Source organism: Salvelinus alpinus, chromosome 6 (assembly GCF_045679555.1).
Source record: "Salvelinus alpinus chromosome 6, SLU_Salpinus.1, whole genome shotgun sequence".
NCBI lineage: Eukaryota > Metazoa > Chordata > Actinopteri > Salmoniformes > Salmonidae > Salvelinus > Salvelinus alpinus.
The window spans coordinates 68,859,065-68,877,082 of NC_092091.1; the positions used below are offsets into that span (position 1 = coordinate 68,859,065).

Consider the following 18,018-nt stretch of genomic DNA (forward strand, 5'->3'; position numbering starts at 1 on the left):
TGTTTTTGTAACAACAGTATTGAATGTGTAATTGGGTCAAATATATATCATTGTATGTTTGAATTCCCAATGCTGTGTAGAGTTCATATAAACTGCTTTCACTGCCTTGTAAACCCATTCTTGTAAATTGGAGCTACATGATTGTCTGGGTCTGAGAGAGCATCATTTTCTTTCAATACCACTCACTTTCAGCTCCTCTAAGCTAATGTAGTCGTTTTGTGGGTTTATCCATAAGGCCTGGGTTTGAGAGCTCGACAAGACGTTGACAATTTCTGGGTATGTCTCACCTGTAACATAATAATAAAAATTGTATTATTATAAAAGTAATCTTCTAGCTGTGCTGGGTGCAGAGGAACCAGGCTCTGAGGGGTGGCTAGTCCACATCTAGCTGTGCTGGGTGCAGAGGAACCAGGCTCTGAGGGGTGGCTAGTCCTCTTCTAGCTGTGCTGGGTACAGAGGAACCAGGCTCTGAGGGGTGGCTAGTCCTCTTCTAGCTGTGCTGGGTACAGAGGAACCAGGCTCTGAGGGGTGGCTAGTCCTCTTCTAGCTGTGCTGGGTGCAGAGGAACCAGGCTCTGAGGGGGTGGCTAGTCCTCTTCTAGCTGTGCTGGGTGCAGAGGAACCAGGCTCTGAGGGGTGGCTAGTCCTCTTCTAGCTGTGCTGGGTACAGAGGAACCAGGCTCTGAGGGGTGGCTAGTCCTCTTCTAGCTGTGCTGGGTGCAGAGGAACCAGGCTCTGAGGGGTGGCTAGTCCTCTTCTAGCTGTGCTGGGTGCAGAGGAACCCAGCTCTGAGGGGTGGCTAGACCTCTTCTAGCTGTGCTGGGTGCAGATTTAATAGTACATGTGACCATTGAGGCCTTATCGATATTCAAGATGTTCCAACGTTCATAGATAATAACCAGGGTTGCTATGAGCAACAGTTCAACACCTCAGGAGTCAATGTCATTTGTCTTCTTCATAGCCTGGCATAGCGAAAAATATATCATTCAATATATTTCAAATGTGACTCACGTCTGATATTATTTTGAATTGTTAGATGATTCCTTGTCAGGTTCATCAATCAAGGACTCAGGTACTAGGGTAACCTGCAATAATAGATTATCTATTACATCAACTTATCACAGACGCCTAACACATGAATAATTCCCCAAAAATGGCATGTCATTGTCTTTCACAACTGTTGCAATACAAAACATTTAAACATTGTTAAATATTTTAAACATTGAGAATGAGATAGTAGAAAAGTAGTAATCACACTATTTAGTGTTCATTCACCTTGACTTATTCCACATTGTGTTACAGCTTGAATTCAAAATGGATTCAATAATTTTTTCCACTCACCCATCTACACACAATAATGACCAAGTGAAAACAAGTTTAGAAATGTTTGCAAATTTATTGAAAATGAAATACCTGTAGAAACACCCCTTTGTTGTTGATCATTGCTAAACAAACATTTTCAGGTATTTACATAGTTCTGACTTAAATCTAACAGCCACTCAGAAAAATATAAAACAGAATCGGGGGGGGGGGAGGGGCATAGCACACTACTTCCTCTTGTACACTAAGGACCCGGAGAAGAGTCACAGGGAAGAAAAGAGAAGAACGTGCCTGTTTGAAAGACAGACATTTTTTTGTAGCTCGTTACATGTGTCATTTTTTTAAAGTAGCCCTTCCCTTAGTCATGAGCAGCCTGCCCGTCTCAAGCTGACCTGACCTGGGGGGGGGTGATCATGCTTATTGCTAAATAACACCAGCATGATAATATGGACCAATATGTTGGTTCGGCTCATTTTTGGATGGGGAAAATTATATTTTAATCGTGTCACCATTTTATTTTCATTAGTTTGGGAGTAGAAATCTCCAGGGCTGCGTTCAGTACGAAAAAAAGCGTATGAAAAGGCTGAAGAAATTTGGTTTGACCCCTAATATTTGGTTTGACCCCTAATACACTCACAATCTTCTACAGATGCACCATTGAGAGCATCCTGTCCGACTGCATCACAGCCTGGTATAGCAATTGCACCGTTCGCAACCGCAAGGCTCTCCAGAGGGTGATGAGGTTAGCTCAACGCATCACCAGGGGCACACTGCCTACCCTCCAGGACATTTACAGCACCCGGTATCACAGGAAGGCCAAGAAGATCATCAAGGACCCGAGCCACGGCCTGTTCAACCCGCTACCATCTAGAAGGCGAAGACAGTACAGGTGCATCAAAGCTGGGAACGAGAGACTGAAAAACAGCTTCTATCTCCAGACCATCAGACTGTTAACCCAGTCACCAATAGCTGGCCTCCGCCCAGTACCCTGCAATGAACTTAGTCACTGTTACTAGCCGGCTACCACCCGGTACGTACTCAACCCTGCACCTTAGAGACTTCTGCCGTATATACATAGTCTTTGAACACTGGTCACTTTAATAATGTTTACATACGGTTTTACCCACTTCATATGTATATCCTGTATTCTAGTCAAGGCTCATCCTATGTAACTATTATTGGAGAGGGAAGGGGTTGGTAACTCTATGCTTTCGTTTTTTGCTCTTAATCGTCGTCGTCAGGCTCTCGCTTTCTCTTCTCTCCTTGGACAGCCTTGACTTCTGGGAGAAATGGGAAAGGTTTATTATACTATACGATACTGTACTTAGTAAAGTATCCAAACGTGAAACAGGAGCTTGTGACAATAAGTATGAGAATTACATACCATCTTCATCGTTGTCCTCATCATCAATGCCAAGGTCTTCCTCCTGGAGAGAAGTGACAGAGCAGGTCAGCATCCACAGAGCTCTCAAACCATATCTCACATTAAACTATTGGGTCACAAACAAACCAAAAAAGGTTTTACCTCCTTATCGCCACTGACCTCATCCTCCTCTCCTACTACTCCCTCCTCTTCATCACCATCCTCCTCGTCAAAGTGTTCCTTTCCATCCTCATTCCCTTCTAAATTAAAATATATATATATATATATATCTCACATCCATTGTCAGTCACACAGATACATGCTGACAAACCCTACAAATACACAGTAGAATTCCCTTGAATGACAAAACACCCACGATATACTAATATGGATTGTAATATATAATATGCCATTTAGCAGATGCTTTTATTCAAAGCGACTTAGTCATGCAAGCATACATCTTATGTGTACGGGTGGTCCCGGGAATCAAACCCACTATCCTAACTTTGCAAGCGCCATGATCTACCGACTGAGCTACAGAACACCCCCATTCCACTCACATCTGCACTTCCTCGTATTCCCTCAACAAGAAAACTAAATGGCTGCCCACCCTCATCGTCGTCACTGTTCACCTCTCCGTCCGAGTCGGGTGCCTCTCGGTCCTCCACGTCGTACCCGTCCAGGTAGGTGAGCTGTGGGAGCAGCTTGAACACACTCTCCCTGTAGTCATTCAGGTTGGTCACCTCACAGTTGAACAGGTTCAGAGACTTCAGGCTGTCCAGCTTTTTCTGTGGGACCAAATGGGTTAATGGGATTTAGGGGGTGAACAACACAGCCCGAATAAATCTCTCATTAGATTTTATAGCAGAGTGCCACATCAAATTGGTCACATACACATATTTAGCAGATGTTATTGCGGGTGTAGCGAAATGCTTGTGTTCCTAGCGCCAACAGTGCAGTAATATCTAACAATTCATAACAATACACAAGTCTAAAAGTAAAAGAATGGAATTAAGAAATATATAAATATTAGGACGAGCAATGTCGGAGTGGCATTGACTAAAATACAGTCAAATGGAATACAATATATACATACACACGAGATGAGTAAAGCAGTATGTAAACATTATTAAAGTGACTAGCGTTCCATTATTATAGTGGTCAGTGATTTCATGTCTATGTATATAGGGCAGCAGCCTCTAAGGTGCAGGGTTGAGTAACCGGGTGGTAGCCGGCTAGTGATGGCCTTGAGATAGAAGCTGTTTTTCAGTCTCTCGGTCCCAGCTTTGATGCACCCATACTGACCTTGCCTTCTTGATGATAGTGGGGTGAATGGGCTGTGGCTCAGGTGGTTGATGTCCTTGATTATCTTTTTTGCATTGGGCAAACCGCACCACCCTCTGAAGAGCCCTGCAGTTGCGGTCAGTGCAGTTGCTGTACCAGGCGGTGATACAGCACGACAGGATGCTCTCAATTGTGCATCTGTAAAAGTTTGTGGGGGTCTTAGGGGCCAAGCTGATTTTTTTTAGCCTCCTGAGGTTGAAGAGGCGCTGTTGCGCCTTCTTCCCCACACTGTCTTTGTGGGTGGACCATTTCAGATTGTCAGTGATGTGTACACCGAGGAACTTGAAGCTTTCCACCTTCTCCACTGCGGTCCCGTCGATGAAGATAGAGGGAGCACGCTCCTGCTGTTTCCTGAGGTCAACGATCAGCTCTTTTGTTTTGTTGAGGAAGAGGTTATTTTCTTGGCACCACTCCGCCAGGGCCCTCACCTCCTCCCTGTAGGCTGTCCTGTCATTGTTGGTAATCAGGCCTACTACTGTTGTGTCATCTGCAAACTTGATGATTGAGTTGGAGGCATGTGTGGCCACGCAGTCGTGGGTGAACTGGGAGTACAGGAGGGGACTGAGCACGCACCCTTGTGGGTCCCCAGTGTTGAGGATCTGCGAAGTGGAGATGATATTTCCTACCTTCACCACCTGGGGGCGGCCCGTCAGGAAGTCCAGGACCCAGTTGCACAAGGCAGGGTTCAGACCCAGGGCCCCGAGCTTAATGATGAGCTTGGAGGGTACTAAGGTGTTGAAGACTGAGCTATAGTCAATGAACAGCATTCAGACGTAGGTATTCCTCCAGTATTCCTCTTGTCCAATAAATAAATAGCTCATTTTCAGAACACATTTACAGAGCACCTCCTGATGAGTAATGCAATGCAGGAAAACAATTTTCTGATCTGGGTTCAGCTCAGCTAATTGGTCTTGTATCCTTTTCAAAAGGCCAACGTTTTCTCCCGTCAAGTTTGGGCACCCATCAGTGGTCCCACTGGATAACTTTCCAAAACGCAGTCCCAGCTTTGCCACACACTTATTAACCTCCCCAATAAATCTTTCCCTGTGGTTGTGCACTTCATTGATTGCACTGAAGCAAGCTCCTCTCTAGTCTGGGGTTATGCCTCGTAAGAGTATCAACGACTGCGCCGTGTCACATGCATCACTGCTCTCATCCAGGGCCAAGGAGAAATAGGTGAAATCCTTTACCCTGTCTTTCAACTGTTCCATATTCTCTGTGATGTCCTCAACACGCCGTGTCACTGTTCGTCTTGACAGGGAAACATTTTCCAACAGCTCTTTCTTGTCAAGGCAAAGTATTGCTGCAGAGTCAATCAAACATTCTTTAATGAATTCGCCCTCAGCGAATGGCTTGCCATGTTTAGCGATTTTGTGGGACAGTACATAGCTAGCTCTCGCAATCCCATAATTTGCTGAATGCAGTTTTGTGAAAAGTCCTTGCTGCTTTTGCAACTGAGAAAGCAACTCTTTCGATGCACTTGTCCGCTGCTCAGAAGACATATTCCTATATTTCTCTGCATGCTTCGTCTAGAAGTGTCAGAACAAGTTGTAGTCTTTCAAGACAGCGATCCTCTCTTTGCACACAGCTTTCCCTAATACCTCAACAAAGAAATATTTCGATGTCCACTCTTGCTGGAACACCCTACATTCATTGTCTACTTTCCTTTTCTTTGAAAAACTAATTTTTGCGCAATTTCAAGCTAGCTACTATTTGTAACTGTGACGTGTGTGTCAGCCTGTCAGTCACTGTTTGTCCTCGTGCAGTTGTTATTTATACATGCCTTCAAAAATAAATGTCCCACAAGCGGTGGGAGTTAAATCTTTACACAAAGGCTTTTAATTTGAATAACAAATACGTTTTTCAAAACTTTACTATCGCAAATTCTTTGTGATCTGAACATGATTCCGCGGGACGTATTGAATCAGGTCGCGGGCCGTAGGGTGTCAGGTAGAAGTGATATGATCCTTAACCTGCCTCTCAAAGCACTTCATGATGACAGAAGTGAGTTCTACAGGTCGATAGTCATTTCGTTGTTACCTTCACTTTCTTGTGTACAGGAACAATGGTGGACATCTTGAAGCAAGTGGGGACAGCAGACTGGGATAGGGAGAGATTGAATATGTCCGTAAACACTCCAGCCAGCTCCTAGGACGCAGCTAGGGATGCCGTCTGGGCCGGCAACCTTGCGAGGTTAAACGCGCTTAAATGTCTTACTCACGTCGGCCACGGAGAAGGAGAGCTCACAGTCCTTGGGAGCGGGCCACGTCAGTGGCACTGTTATCCTCAAAGCGGGCGAAGGTGGTGTTCAGCTTGTCGGGGAGCAAGACGTCAGTGTCCGAAGTGGGTGGTTTTCCTTTTGTAATCCGTGATTGTCTGTAGACCCTGCCACATACGGCTCATGTCTGAGCCGTTGAATTGCGACTCCACTTTGTCGCTGTACTGATGTTTTGCCTGTTTGATTGCCTTACGGAGGGAATAACTACACTGTTTGTATTTGACCATATTCCCAATCACCTTGCCATGGTTAAATTCAGTGGTTTGCGCTTTCAGTTTTGCGCGAATGCTGCCATCTATTTCTGGTTAGGGTAGGTTTAAATAGTCACCGCGGGAACATCCCCTATACACTTAATGATGAACTCAGCCACCGTGTCTGTGTATACGTCAAATGTTATTCTCAGAGGCTACCCGGAACATATCCCAGTCCGCGTGATCAAAACAATCTTGAAGCGTGGATTCTGATTGGTCAGACCAGCATTGAATAGACCTTAAAGCAGGTACTTCCTGTTTGAGTTTCTGAGAAGGAGCAAAATGGAGTCGTGACCTGATTTGCCGAAGGGAGGGCCTTGTAGGCATCTCGAAAGTGCGAGTAGCAGTGGTCTAGTGTTGTTCCTAAGCAAGTATTACAGTCAATGTGTTGATAGAACTTTGGTACCGATTTGCTCAAATTTTCTTTGTTAAAATCCCCAGCTACAATAAATGCCGCCTCAGGATATGTGGTTTCCAATTTGTGGAATCGGCTTGAGGGGGAATATACACGGCTGTGACTAACCGAAGAGAATTCTCTTGGGAGGTAATACAGTCGGCATTTGATTGTGAGGTATTCTAGGTCGGGTGAATAAGAGGACTTGAGTGTCTGTATGTTATCACAAACACACCATGAGTAGTTAATCATGAAACATACACCATCGACTTTCTTCTTCCCGGAGAGTTCTTTATTCCTGTCTGCACGATGAACTGAGAACCCAGCTGGCAGTATGGATGGGGACTGTATATCCCAAGAGAGCCATGATTCTGTGAAACAGAGTATGTTACAGTCCCTGATGTCTCTCTGAAAGGAGATCCTCACCCTGAGCTCGTCTACTTTATTGTCCAGAGACTTAACATTAGAGAGTAATACTCAGAAGCGGTGGATGGTGTGTACGCCTCATGAGTCGGACTAGAAGTCCACTCCGAATACCTCTTCTCCGCCGGCGGTGTCTTGGAGCAGCCTCTGGGATAAATTAAATTGCCCTGGGGGGTACGAACAAAGGATCAAATTTGGGAAAGTCGTATTCCTGGTCGTAATGCTGGTGAGTGACCGCTGCTCTGATATCCAAAGGTTATTTCAGGCTGTATGTAATAACACTAAAAATCTAAAAAACTCTTTACTAACATAAGGAAACAAACATCACACTGCCAACTAGGTCTATGGTCAAAACTCTATATGGGGAATAGTGTCATTTGAGGCATAGCCTGAGACAATGAGATGGTGTCGCACTGTATTGTGCTCTACCGGGAGTTTGGTGTACCTACCAAAGGTTCCAATGTGCTGATGTCTTTCAGTTTGTTCCCGCTTAGATTTAGATGTGTGAGGTTGGGGAGTTTCTCTGCTAGCACGTCAAGGCCACCAGAGATTCTGTTGTCACTGAGTTCCAACTGCAACATAATGTGAAGATATAATCAGTCACTTCTGTCCAAAAACACCCAAGCAAGTAACAGCCTTTCAGAAAATAATGACTACATCCCAAATGGAACCCTATTCCTTACATAGAGAACTACTTTAGACCAGGGCCCTCAAAGGTAGTGCATTATACAAGTGCCATTAGGAACATAGTCAATGGATTTTTCTACCCCCCCCTCCCCAACAACACAAATGTGTAAAAAAAATGTGCTGTAAATGTCAGTGTACGCTTGTGTCAAAATTTCAAAAGCAAAACTTTACCTTTTTGAGTTTCAAAAGCAAAACTTTACCTTTTTGAGTTTCTCAAGTCTGGGAAGGTTGGAGACTGAGCTTAAACCAACGTTTATCAAACTGAGGAATTCCAGATTGACAAATTCTTCTGTGAGGCCTTCGATTTTTCCTTCATTTGAGCTACAGTTGTCCAGGACAAGTTCCCGTACCTGTAAGGATAAAAAAAGAAATATATATATCATTTAAAAAGACAGAATATTTGTTTTAATGTTTGCGTACATTGTTTACAGCTGCACTACAAACACTCAAAACTGAGAATGCACACATTCAAATGTAATTTTATGCATATATAATAATTTGGTGGGTGCTTACATTTGTCCTATTTTACACATATTAGTGTGTATTAATTGGCAAAACTTTTTTTTTTTGCATATCCCACTCGCCCCAAGACATCTTTGGAGAGTCGGGTCACGGCCTGCCATTATCAATGGTACCGTGGAGCAATTGGGGTTAAGTGCCTTGCTCAAGGGCACAGCCACAGATTTTTCCCTTTGTCGGCTCGAGGATTCAAACTAGTGACCTTTGGGTTACTGGCCCAATGCTCTAACAGCTAGGCTACCTGCCACCCTGTACACAAAAGCGTTGTGGAAAACATGTTTAGAATGGTCACATTTTGGCAACTATAACTTGCTGCATGAATACTTTTTAATTTTTTTATTTGAATCCATAGCAAAGTTTGAATCTAAACTTCATGATGAAAAAAAAGGTTAATACACAAAATATGGACTTCAATGATGTGTGTGGTTATTATTTCTCTGACAGTTTTCCTGACTTTTGTATGAATACTTGCAACTCAGTTCGTAGCTACAAAATGTTACATCACGTCTGATATTCAGGGTCAGTCGTTGCTCAATCAAAAGCTTGATAAGAAGGTTGAAGAAAGTCAACGTTTAATGTCAAACGATCATGATTTGCACACAGACAAAGTCAAACATTGAGAAGGCTATAAAAGTGTTTGGTTGCATAATGTTTATGTCGAGGCACCGCGGTTGTTTCTTTAAACCAGCTGCCACGAGGAAGAACCGCACAATACAGTTCTACCTTCACTTGGCCAGCTGATGCAGTCACTAATGACAAATGCAATGCTTTTTGCTAGCACTCAATTTAAGGGCTTTATTGGCATGGGAAACATGTTGACATGCAAAGCAAGTGAAATAAATAAACAAAACATATTAACAATATAAAATGAACAGTAAACATTACACTCACAAAAAACATTTCAAACGTCATATTATGGCTATATACAGTGTTGTAGCGATGTGAAAATAGTTAAAGTACAAAAGGGAAAATAAACATAAATATGGGTTGTATTTACAGTGGTGTTTGTTCTTCACTGGTTGCCCTTTTCTTGTGGCAACAGGTCATAAATCGTGTAACTTTGATGGCACACTGTGGTATTTCACCCAATAGATATGGGAGTTTTTAAAATGTATTTTACCTTGATTTAACCAGGCAGGCCAGTTAAGATCATGTTCTCATTTAAAACTGTGACCTGGCCAAAATAAAACAAAGCAGTGTAACAAAAACAACAACACAGTTACACATGGGATAAATAAACGTACAGTCAATAACACAATAGAAACATCAATATACAGTGTGTGCAAATGGAGTAAGGAGGTAAGGCAATAAATAGCCCATAGTGGCAAAATAATTACAATTTAGCAATTAACACTGGAGTGATAGATGTGCAGATGAGGATGTGTTAGTGGAAATACTGGTGTGCAAAAGAGCATAAAAAAATAATACAAAAATATGGGGAATAGGTGGGTAGTTGGGTGGCTATTTACAGATGGGCTGTGTACAGCTGCAGCGATCGGTAAGCTGCTCTGACAGCCGATGCTTGAAGTTAGTGAGGGAGATATAAGTCTCCAACTTCAGTGATTTTTGAAATTCGTTCCAGTCATTGGCAGCAGAGAACTGGAAGGAGAGGCGGCCAAAGTAGGTGTTGGCTTTGGGGATGACCAGTGAAATATACCTGCTGGAGCGCGTACTACGGGTGGGTGTTGCTATGGTGACCAGTGAGCTGACATAAGGCGGAGCTTTACCTAGCATAGACTTATAGATGACCTGGAGCCAGTGGGTTTGGCGACAGATATGTAGTGAGGGCCAGCCAACGAGAGCATACAGTTCGCAGTGGTGGGTAGTAAATGGGGCTTTGGTGACAAAACGGATGACACTGTGATAGCAAATTGGATGTAGTCTGAGTAGAGTGTTGGAAGCTAATTTGTAAATGACATCGCCGAAGTCAAGGATCAGCAGGATAGTCCGTTTTACGAGGGTATGTTTGGCAGCATGAGTGAGGGATGCTTTGTTGCGAAATAGGAAGCCGATTCCAGATTTAATTTTGGATTGGCGATGCTTACTAGGAGTCTGGAAGGAGAGTTTACCATCTAGCCAGACACCTAGGTATTTATAGTTGTCCACATATTCTAAATCAGGACCGTCCAGAGTAGTGACGCTAGACGGGCGGGATTTTAAATAAATCAAAATAGTAAACAATGTAATTGTTTGAATTCAGGTGTTTGACATGATTGATGGGTGACTAGGTGCATTCTTGTCAAATAAATATGCTTATTTATTCATGATTATGGATACATTCTGCAATGACTTAATCTGGCTTTGAATCTGCAACAGAACATGTCAACAACTTAGTTCTGAATTGCTTTAATACAGCAGTGCATTCTGACACCGTCCATGAATTGAATATCACCTTGTTCATATAGTTGGCAGAAATTAAGGGATTAAATAAAGGATCTCCACCGGCTGAATGATATGTTGCTAATATCATGTAGGTAGGTAGCTAGCTAGCTGTATAGCTTCTGAATACTAGCCTAGTATTCAGGCACATTATAAATATGACTGCCACTAGGATAGTATACTGTACAAGACATGACCAAGTGCATAAATAAGATAAATATTAGAATATGAAACAGTACATTTAAATGTTAAATACATATTTTTGGGGGATCAAGATAGCTAGTTGACAGCCAGTGGTATAAGTAAAAAATACTTTAAAGTACGACTTTAGAAAAAAAAAATGGGGGGGGGGGGGGTGATCTGTACTTTACTACTTATATTTTGGATAAATTTTACTCCACTACATTCCTAAATAAAATGTACGTTTTATTCCAATACATTTTCCCTGACAGGCAAATGCTCAGGCAGGACAACAATATATGGTCCAATTCACACACCTATCAAATATAACACCTCATCCTTACTGCCTATGATATGGCAGACTCACTAAACACAAATAGTGCGTTTGTAAAGGATGTCAATGTTGGCGTGCCCCTGTCTCTCCGTTAAAAAATTTAAATAAATAGAAAATCGTGTCTTCTTGTTTGCTTAACATAAGGAATTTGATGCATAGTATTTACTTTTACTTAGCCAATTATGCCTATTTAGTACTTTTTCCCACCACTGTGTACACAAGTTTGTCGCTACACCCGCAATAACATCTGCTAAACATGTATGTGACCAATACAATTGGATTTTATTTAAAACCAGATACTTTTACTCAAGCAGTATTTTACTGGGTGACTTTCACTTGACTCGTTTTTTATTAAGGTAACTTTACTTTTACTCAAGTATGACTCAAGTACTTTTTACACCACTGCTGACATCAAACGTGTCTCCTGGAGATCACAGCCAGAGGATGCGGTAAAGAGGTCAATCAATCCAACAAAAACAAACAATGGTATTGCCATGGAAACGCGTGAGCGAAAGGGCGGTGAAGGAAAACCCCGAATATCATCGTCCCCCAGCAAAATTAGCCTATATTTTGGATATTATTTGTGTATTTCACACTATACTGTATGTTGAGGTAAAACTTGGAGTATAATGCTTGTATGGATGTCAACCCCAACACATGCATTACAGTTAAAAACGACTGACAACCACCGATTTCTGTATACTAACTACGCTACCCAGTTTATAGGAAAGGGAGTTAGAATTTGGCAGTCACTTCTAAACCTGAAAAGGGGCAACTTCTAAATGTTATGCAGCGAAAACAACCAACTATATTAAAATCGGACTTAACCACATTGTGGGCCAGTTACAATAAATAAATCATGACGGATTTGACGACTTTCCACTTAGTTAGATCAGATTTGTTGAATGTGCGCCAATCTGGTCAATGACAATAGAACAGTCTACATTCCAATGCCTCCTTACCGTATCTACACAGGCGATGTTTTCCCACTCCTCATTTGCACGACGTGGTCGTCTGCTGCTATAGCCCATCCGTGACAAGGATCGACGAGTTGTGCGTTCCGAGATGCCGTTCTGCGCCCCACTGTTGTACTGCGCCGTTATTTGTCTGTTTGTGGCCCGCCTGTTAGCTTGCACGATTCTTTCCATTCTCATTCTACCCCTCTCATCAACTAGCTGTTTTCGCCCACACGACTGCCGCTGACTGGATGTTTTTTGTTTGTCGCACCATTCTCTGTAAACCCTAGAAACTGTCGTGCGTGAAAAGCCCAGGAGGACGGCCGTTTCTGAGATACTTGATCCGGCGCGCCTGGCACCTACGATCATACCACGCTCAAAGTCCCTTAGGTCACTCGTTTTACCCATTCTAACGTTCAATTGAACAGTATAACTGGTTGCGTGCCTGCCTGTCTGTCTGCTTGAAATAGCAGGCCACGTGACTCACTGTCTGTAGGAGCGATCCATTTTCGGGAATGGGGTGCTGTAACCAGTGTTTGACTTGGGCTGGAGCTGTCTACTTCTTCTTCGATGGAGTTTAAAGGTTTAACGGCGGTTGGCATCCAAAGTTAATGGTGCATTACCGCCACCAGCTGGACGGAGTATTAAATAAGAAACTATAAAAGCATTCCGGTGTTGGGCCGAAAAGCCCCCCCTGACAGAATTCTCCACCCCTCTTCGCGTGAACGCGCACGCTCTCAATTCTTCATTGCTGCGACTTGCTTGAACGCGCACGCACTCAATTCTTCATTGCTGCGACTTGCTTGCTAGTTGAGATTTCTGATCACGTTCGGCTCTGTTTCATTTAATTTTTTATGCCGGTTTGATAGCGGGGGAGGCACTAGTAATGTCTGCAGTTTTCGGTTTGGCTATTTGTCAACATATGCTACCAAAATGATTCTGAAGTATGCCAGGCCTTGCAGTCCCAAAATGTTATTTTATTTATTTATTTTTATTTAACCAGGTAGGCCAAAATAAAACAAAGCAGTGCAACAAAAACAACACAGAGTTACACATGGGATAAACAAACGTACAGTCAATAACACAATAGAAAAATCCATATGCAGTGTATGCAAATGTATTAAGATTAGGGAGGTAAGGCAATAAATAGGCCATAGTAGTGAAATAATGACAATTTAGCAATTAAACACTGGAGTGATAGATGTGCAGAAGATGAATGTGCAAGTAGAGATACTGGTGTGCAAAGGAGCAAAAAAATAAATAACAATATTGGGATGAGGTAGTTGGGTGGGCTGTTTACAGATGGGCTGTGTACAGGTGCAATGATTGGTAAGCTGCTCTGACAGCTGATGCTTAAAGTTAGTGAGGGAGATATAAGACTCCAGCTTCAGTGATTTTTGCAATTCGGTCCAGCCATTGGCAGCAGAGAACTGGAAGGAGAGGCGGCCAAAGGAGGAGTTGGCTTTGGGGGTGACCAGTGAAATATACCTGCTGGAGCGCATAGTACGGGTGGGTGCTGCTATGGTGACCAGTGAGCTGAGATAAGGCAGGGCTTTACCTAGCATAGACTTATAGATGACCTGGAGCCAGTGGGTTTGGCAACGAATATGAAGCGAGGGCCAGCCAACGAGAGCATACAGGTCGCAGTGGTTTGTAGTATATGGGGCTTTGGTGACAAAACGGATGGCACTGTGATAGACTACATCCAATTTGCTGAGTAGAGTGTTGGAGGTTATTTTGTAAATGACATCGCCCAAGTCAAGGATCGGTAGGATAGTCCGTTTTACGAGGATATGTTTTGCAGCATGAGTGAAGGATGCTTTGTTGCGAAATAGGAAGCTGATTCTAGATTTAATTTTGGATTGGAGATGCTTAATGTGAGTCTGGAAGGAGAGTTTACAGTCTAACCAGACACCTAGGTATTTGTAGTTGTCCACATATTCTAAGTCAGAACCGTCCAGAGTAGTGATACTAGACGGGCGGGCGGGTGCGGGCAGCGATCGGTTGAAGGGCATGCATTTAGTTTTACTTGCATTTAAGAGCAGTTCGGAGGCCACATAATGAGTGTTGTTTAGTATTGAAGATCGTCTGATGTCCAAAGAATAATTGTTCCAAAATAGAAGGCGGGGGGGTCGGGGGGGGGGTTTCGGCAGGCAAGAAAATAGCCTTATTTGCCTCAAGTTTGAATCTGTGAGTGACAGTAGGCTGTTGGAGATTACGCAGACTGAAAATGTGCCAGCCTAAATGGCATGATGCGCTGTTCCAAGTTGTCAAATCATTTTAGCATGTAAATCTTGGTGGGGCAAACTCAACTTGTTTTTTTAGATGCATGCCAGCAAAGCCACTACACAACACAACACTAAACAATACTTAACTGCACTATAACGGTGACAAACGGTGCCCACAAACTGTCCCAACAGCAAAGCTTTCTTTTCAGCACCATGGAGTGAATTAATCCTTATCACTGCTACACCTATCAATGGAGCCTTGTCTGGTATCGAAACAGTTCATTCAGCCTCATTTACTGCTTTAAAAAAACCCTGCTGATATGGCTGACTTGCTGAACAAATGTGGTTTCTACTGACATTTGAGATGTGCAAACTATGGCATAAGGGAACATTGAGCGGATAAGAGGCAATCCGTCATTTCGATTAAGACATTAATGAGCAAGCTAAGACAGACGTTGTCAAAAATCTATTTGTTCACCACTTTTGAAATGTACAGCAACAGAATTCAGAACATGGCCCGTTCTTACAGTATTTTCCCTGTACACCAAGTCAGAAGGGGGCATATAAGCAGACAATGAAAGCCCTTACAATATTAGATTATTACATTTTTCTAAAACAGGGTATAGGCTAAATGTGCACCACCAAGTCAGAACAGTAGGCTTTGTTTTGAGGGGGAAAGGGACCAAATGACTAGGGTGAGGCACATGGGCTACTAACAGCTTACTACACAACATACACTTAGTATTACTTTCTTAGCTAAAGTATACTTATCTCCCTGGCATATTATATAATTTATGCAGCTGTATACAAAACATTTTTGGACTCACCGTTGTGCTGTGCTCACTTGAACAGGAAGGTGGCTCTGGGGTCCTTCTTGTGGGCAAATTTTGTCATGAAACTTTCACCAAAGTCTGGCATTCTCTGGATTTATGGTGCTTTCAAGATAACTGGGAACTCAGAACAGAGGAAGGTTGAATCATGACTATCTGCTGACCCCAGGTTAGTGTATTGGAGGAGCCGCTGTAAGAACAGACTCTTCTTCTTCACATTGGATATAGGCCACAATCAACAGTCTGATCAACTCTATGCGAAGAAGATGTGTTACGCTGCATGAGGAAATGGTGGATACCAGATACTGACTGGTTTTCTGATCCACACCCCTACTTCTTTTTTAAAGTTATCTGTGACCAGCAGATGCATATCTGTATTCCCAGGAATGTAAAATCCATCAGATTAGGGCCTAATTTATTTATTTCAATTGACTGATTTCCATATACGAACTGTAACTCAGTAAAATCCTTGAAATTGTTACATGTTTCATTTATATTTTTGTTTTAAAATTGTTTAATTAAAACATCGTTTTATTTTTCCTGTAAAGATAGAGTGCTTGTTGAAATGGTTGGTTATACCGTATGATCGTAACACTTTATTTGACTAAGTAAGTTACATTATAGAGTATTTATTCCAAGCACCTCTAGGCTGGGAGAGAGCACCTCAGTACACTGCAGTGCACACTATCACTTATCAGATGGAATCTTTACGGTTGAGTTCTGTTTAGTAAAGGCGTGTTCACTACGCTATGATAGGATATGGATTCCAAAATTGCTTCCAGTATTTCCCTTGACCTTTGTCAACCTCTCAGTTTTAGTAATCCAATGTCCAGTACAAAGTCTTTTAAATTCAGGGATTTATATTGGGAACTTAATTGCCCTCTGTCTATATCCAGTGTGACAAGTCTGTGGGATTGGTCAACTTGTCATTGTTGGATGGAGGGGGCCTTCCATTGCCTGGCATAGATTTACTACTAGAACCACTCCCCTTTCCAATAGCAACAGCAAATCACTCTTTCACACTACTACTTTGTATTCTTGTGAGTGTGTGTGTGAGACAGAGTTGGAGGCTCGGAGTCACACACACAGTGGGTATTTTCGTTTGAGGAGACGATGTTTTTAAGGTCAGCAAATTACAACTAATTAATTGTGTGTTGTTAAATCGGATGTAAAGAGTTCACTGTACAGAGAGAAAACAACAATAACAACGCCTTCACTAGTTGACTTGAATTGCCTAAGAAGCAATGGGACCACTGAATCTCCACCAGGCTATATTAAAGGCTAACTTCATCCTAGCTAGAAGGCTAATCGAGGCTGGGGCTAACGTCAACAGCAGGGATGAGGAGAGGAGGACCCCTTTAATGCTCTGCTGCCTCCATGATGGGGAGTCTTGGTCCCTCGGTGTAGCACGCATGCTCCTGGTCCACAGAGGCCATGTGGGGCTCTGTGACCGCCACGGTCGAACCGCTCTGGTGTATGCGGTCTTGTACGGGCGTCTGGGTTTGGTTAGGCTGTTCCTCCAAGCGCTGGACTATGACCTGAACAAGGTCGACAAGCACGGTCACATGGCTCTGTGGTACGCAGCTCAGGTAGGTAACGGTCCTATCAATGACCTGCTGCTGAAAACCATGAAGAAGTACGGTCTGAGCACTGACATATCTGAGGCCGCAGTCCCCAGGCTTTGTGGTCATGATAAACCCGGTCAAGTTCTGGTCAAACACCAGACAGCAGTCAAGCAGAATGCCTTTAATTGTGCCATTGACCACAAGGTCACAGGTCACCCGAAGCCACAGCCAGCGAAAGGTCTACCTCCATTGTTCCGAAAGGACTTGCCTTACAAGCCCCTTCCAGAAACCCTATGGACAAAGAGGGAGAACTTCTATAAAACAGTGAAGCCACCAGAGGCAAAACCTGAGACAAAGAAGGCCTTGACTGGAGGGTCTAAGCAGGGGAAGGAAGGGAAGACAACCACCCCCTCCCCATCTAAGGACTGGAAGCTAGACATGAGGAGTCTAACCGAGGCCTTACTGGGTCAGATCAGCCTTTCCTACCGGCCCCAGGCCCAGCCCCGGCCTCCTTCCTCTCTCCACCACCGCAGGAGGACACCTCGCCTGGGGGCCAGCCCCACTGTGGGGGCCCTGCTCCACCAGCACTGGGAGAAGGGAAGGAAGATGTCCCTGGACGCTATCAGCGACAGCCTGCTGAAGGAGAGGACGGCCATTGGCTCGTTCCACCGCCGCTGCAGTGTGGCCGTGATACCCATGATCAGGATGGGTCTGGCAAGCAGGAGCTTCAGCACCACAGAGCTAGAGGGTAGGGGGGAGACAAGGGTCACTTCTAAACCACTGGTCAGGATCCAGGAGCTGAAAAAGTTCAGCTAGTCAGACAGAAATTAATGTATGCTTTGCTTATCTGAAGGTTTATTGATGATGATGGAATATGGATGGTCGTTTTTGTGTGATGGATTATAGTGCAGTACTCAATATATTCAAGTTTGCTGTGTCTGTATTAAAAAGTTAATACCAATCATCGA

The 18,018-nt window shown here is 43.4% G+C and overlaps 2 protein-coding genes across 2 annotated transcripts in view; one reads left to right on the plus strand and one right to left on the minus strand.

Annotated features, from left to right (window-relative positions):
- spag5 (sperm associated antigen 5) overlaps positions 1-18,018 on the plus strand; it is an 83,315-nt gene that overhangs the window by 54,766 nt on the left and 10,531 nt on the right. The gene's annotated exons all lie outside the window — the stretch shown is intronic.
- LOC139579198 (acidic leucine-rich nuclear phosphoprotein 32 family member B-like) lies at positions 1,376-12,929 on the minus strand (the record flags this gene model as incomplete). The annotated part of the gene is given in 7 exon segments (XM_071407624.1): positions 1,376-2,599; positions 2,704-2,746; positions 2,845-2,942; positions 3,293-3,470; positions 7,822-7,944; positions 8,260-8,409; positions 12,434-12,929. Coding segments are annotated over 7 exon segments (1,050 nt in total). The 3' UTR covers positions 1,376-2,543.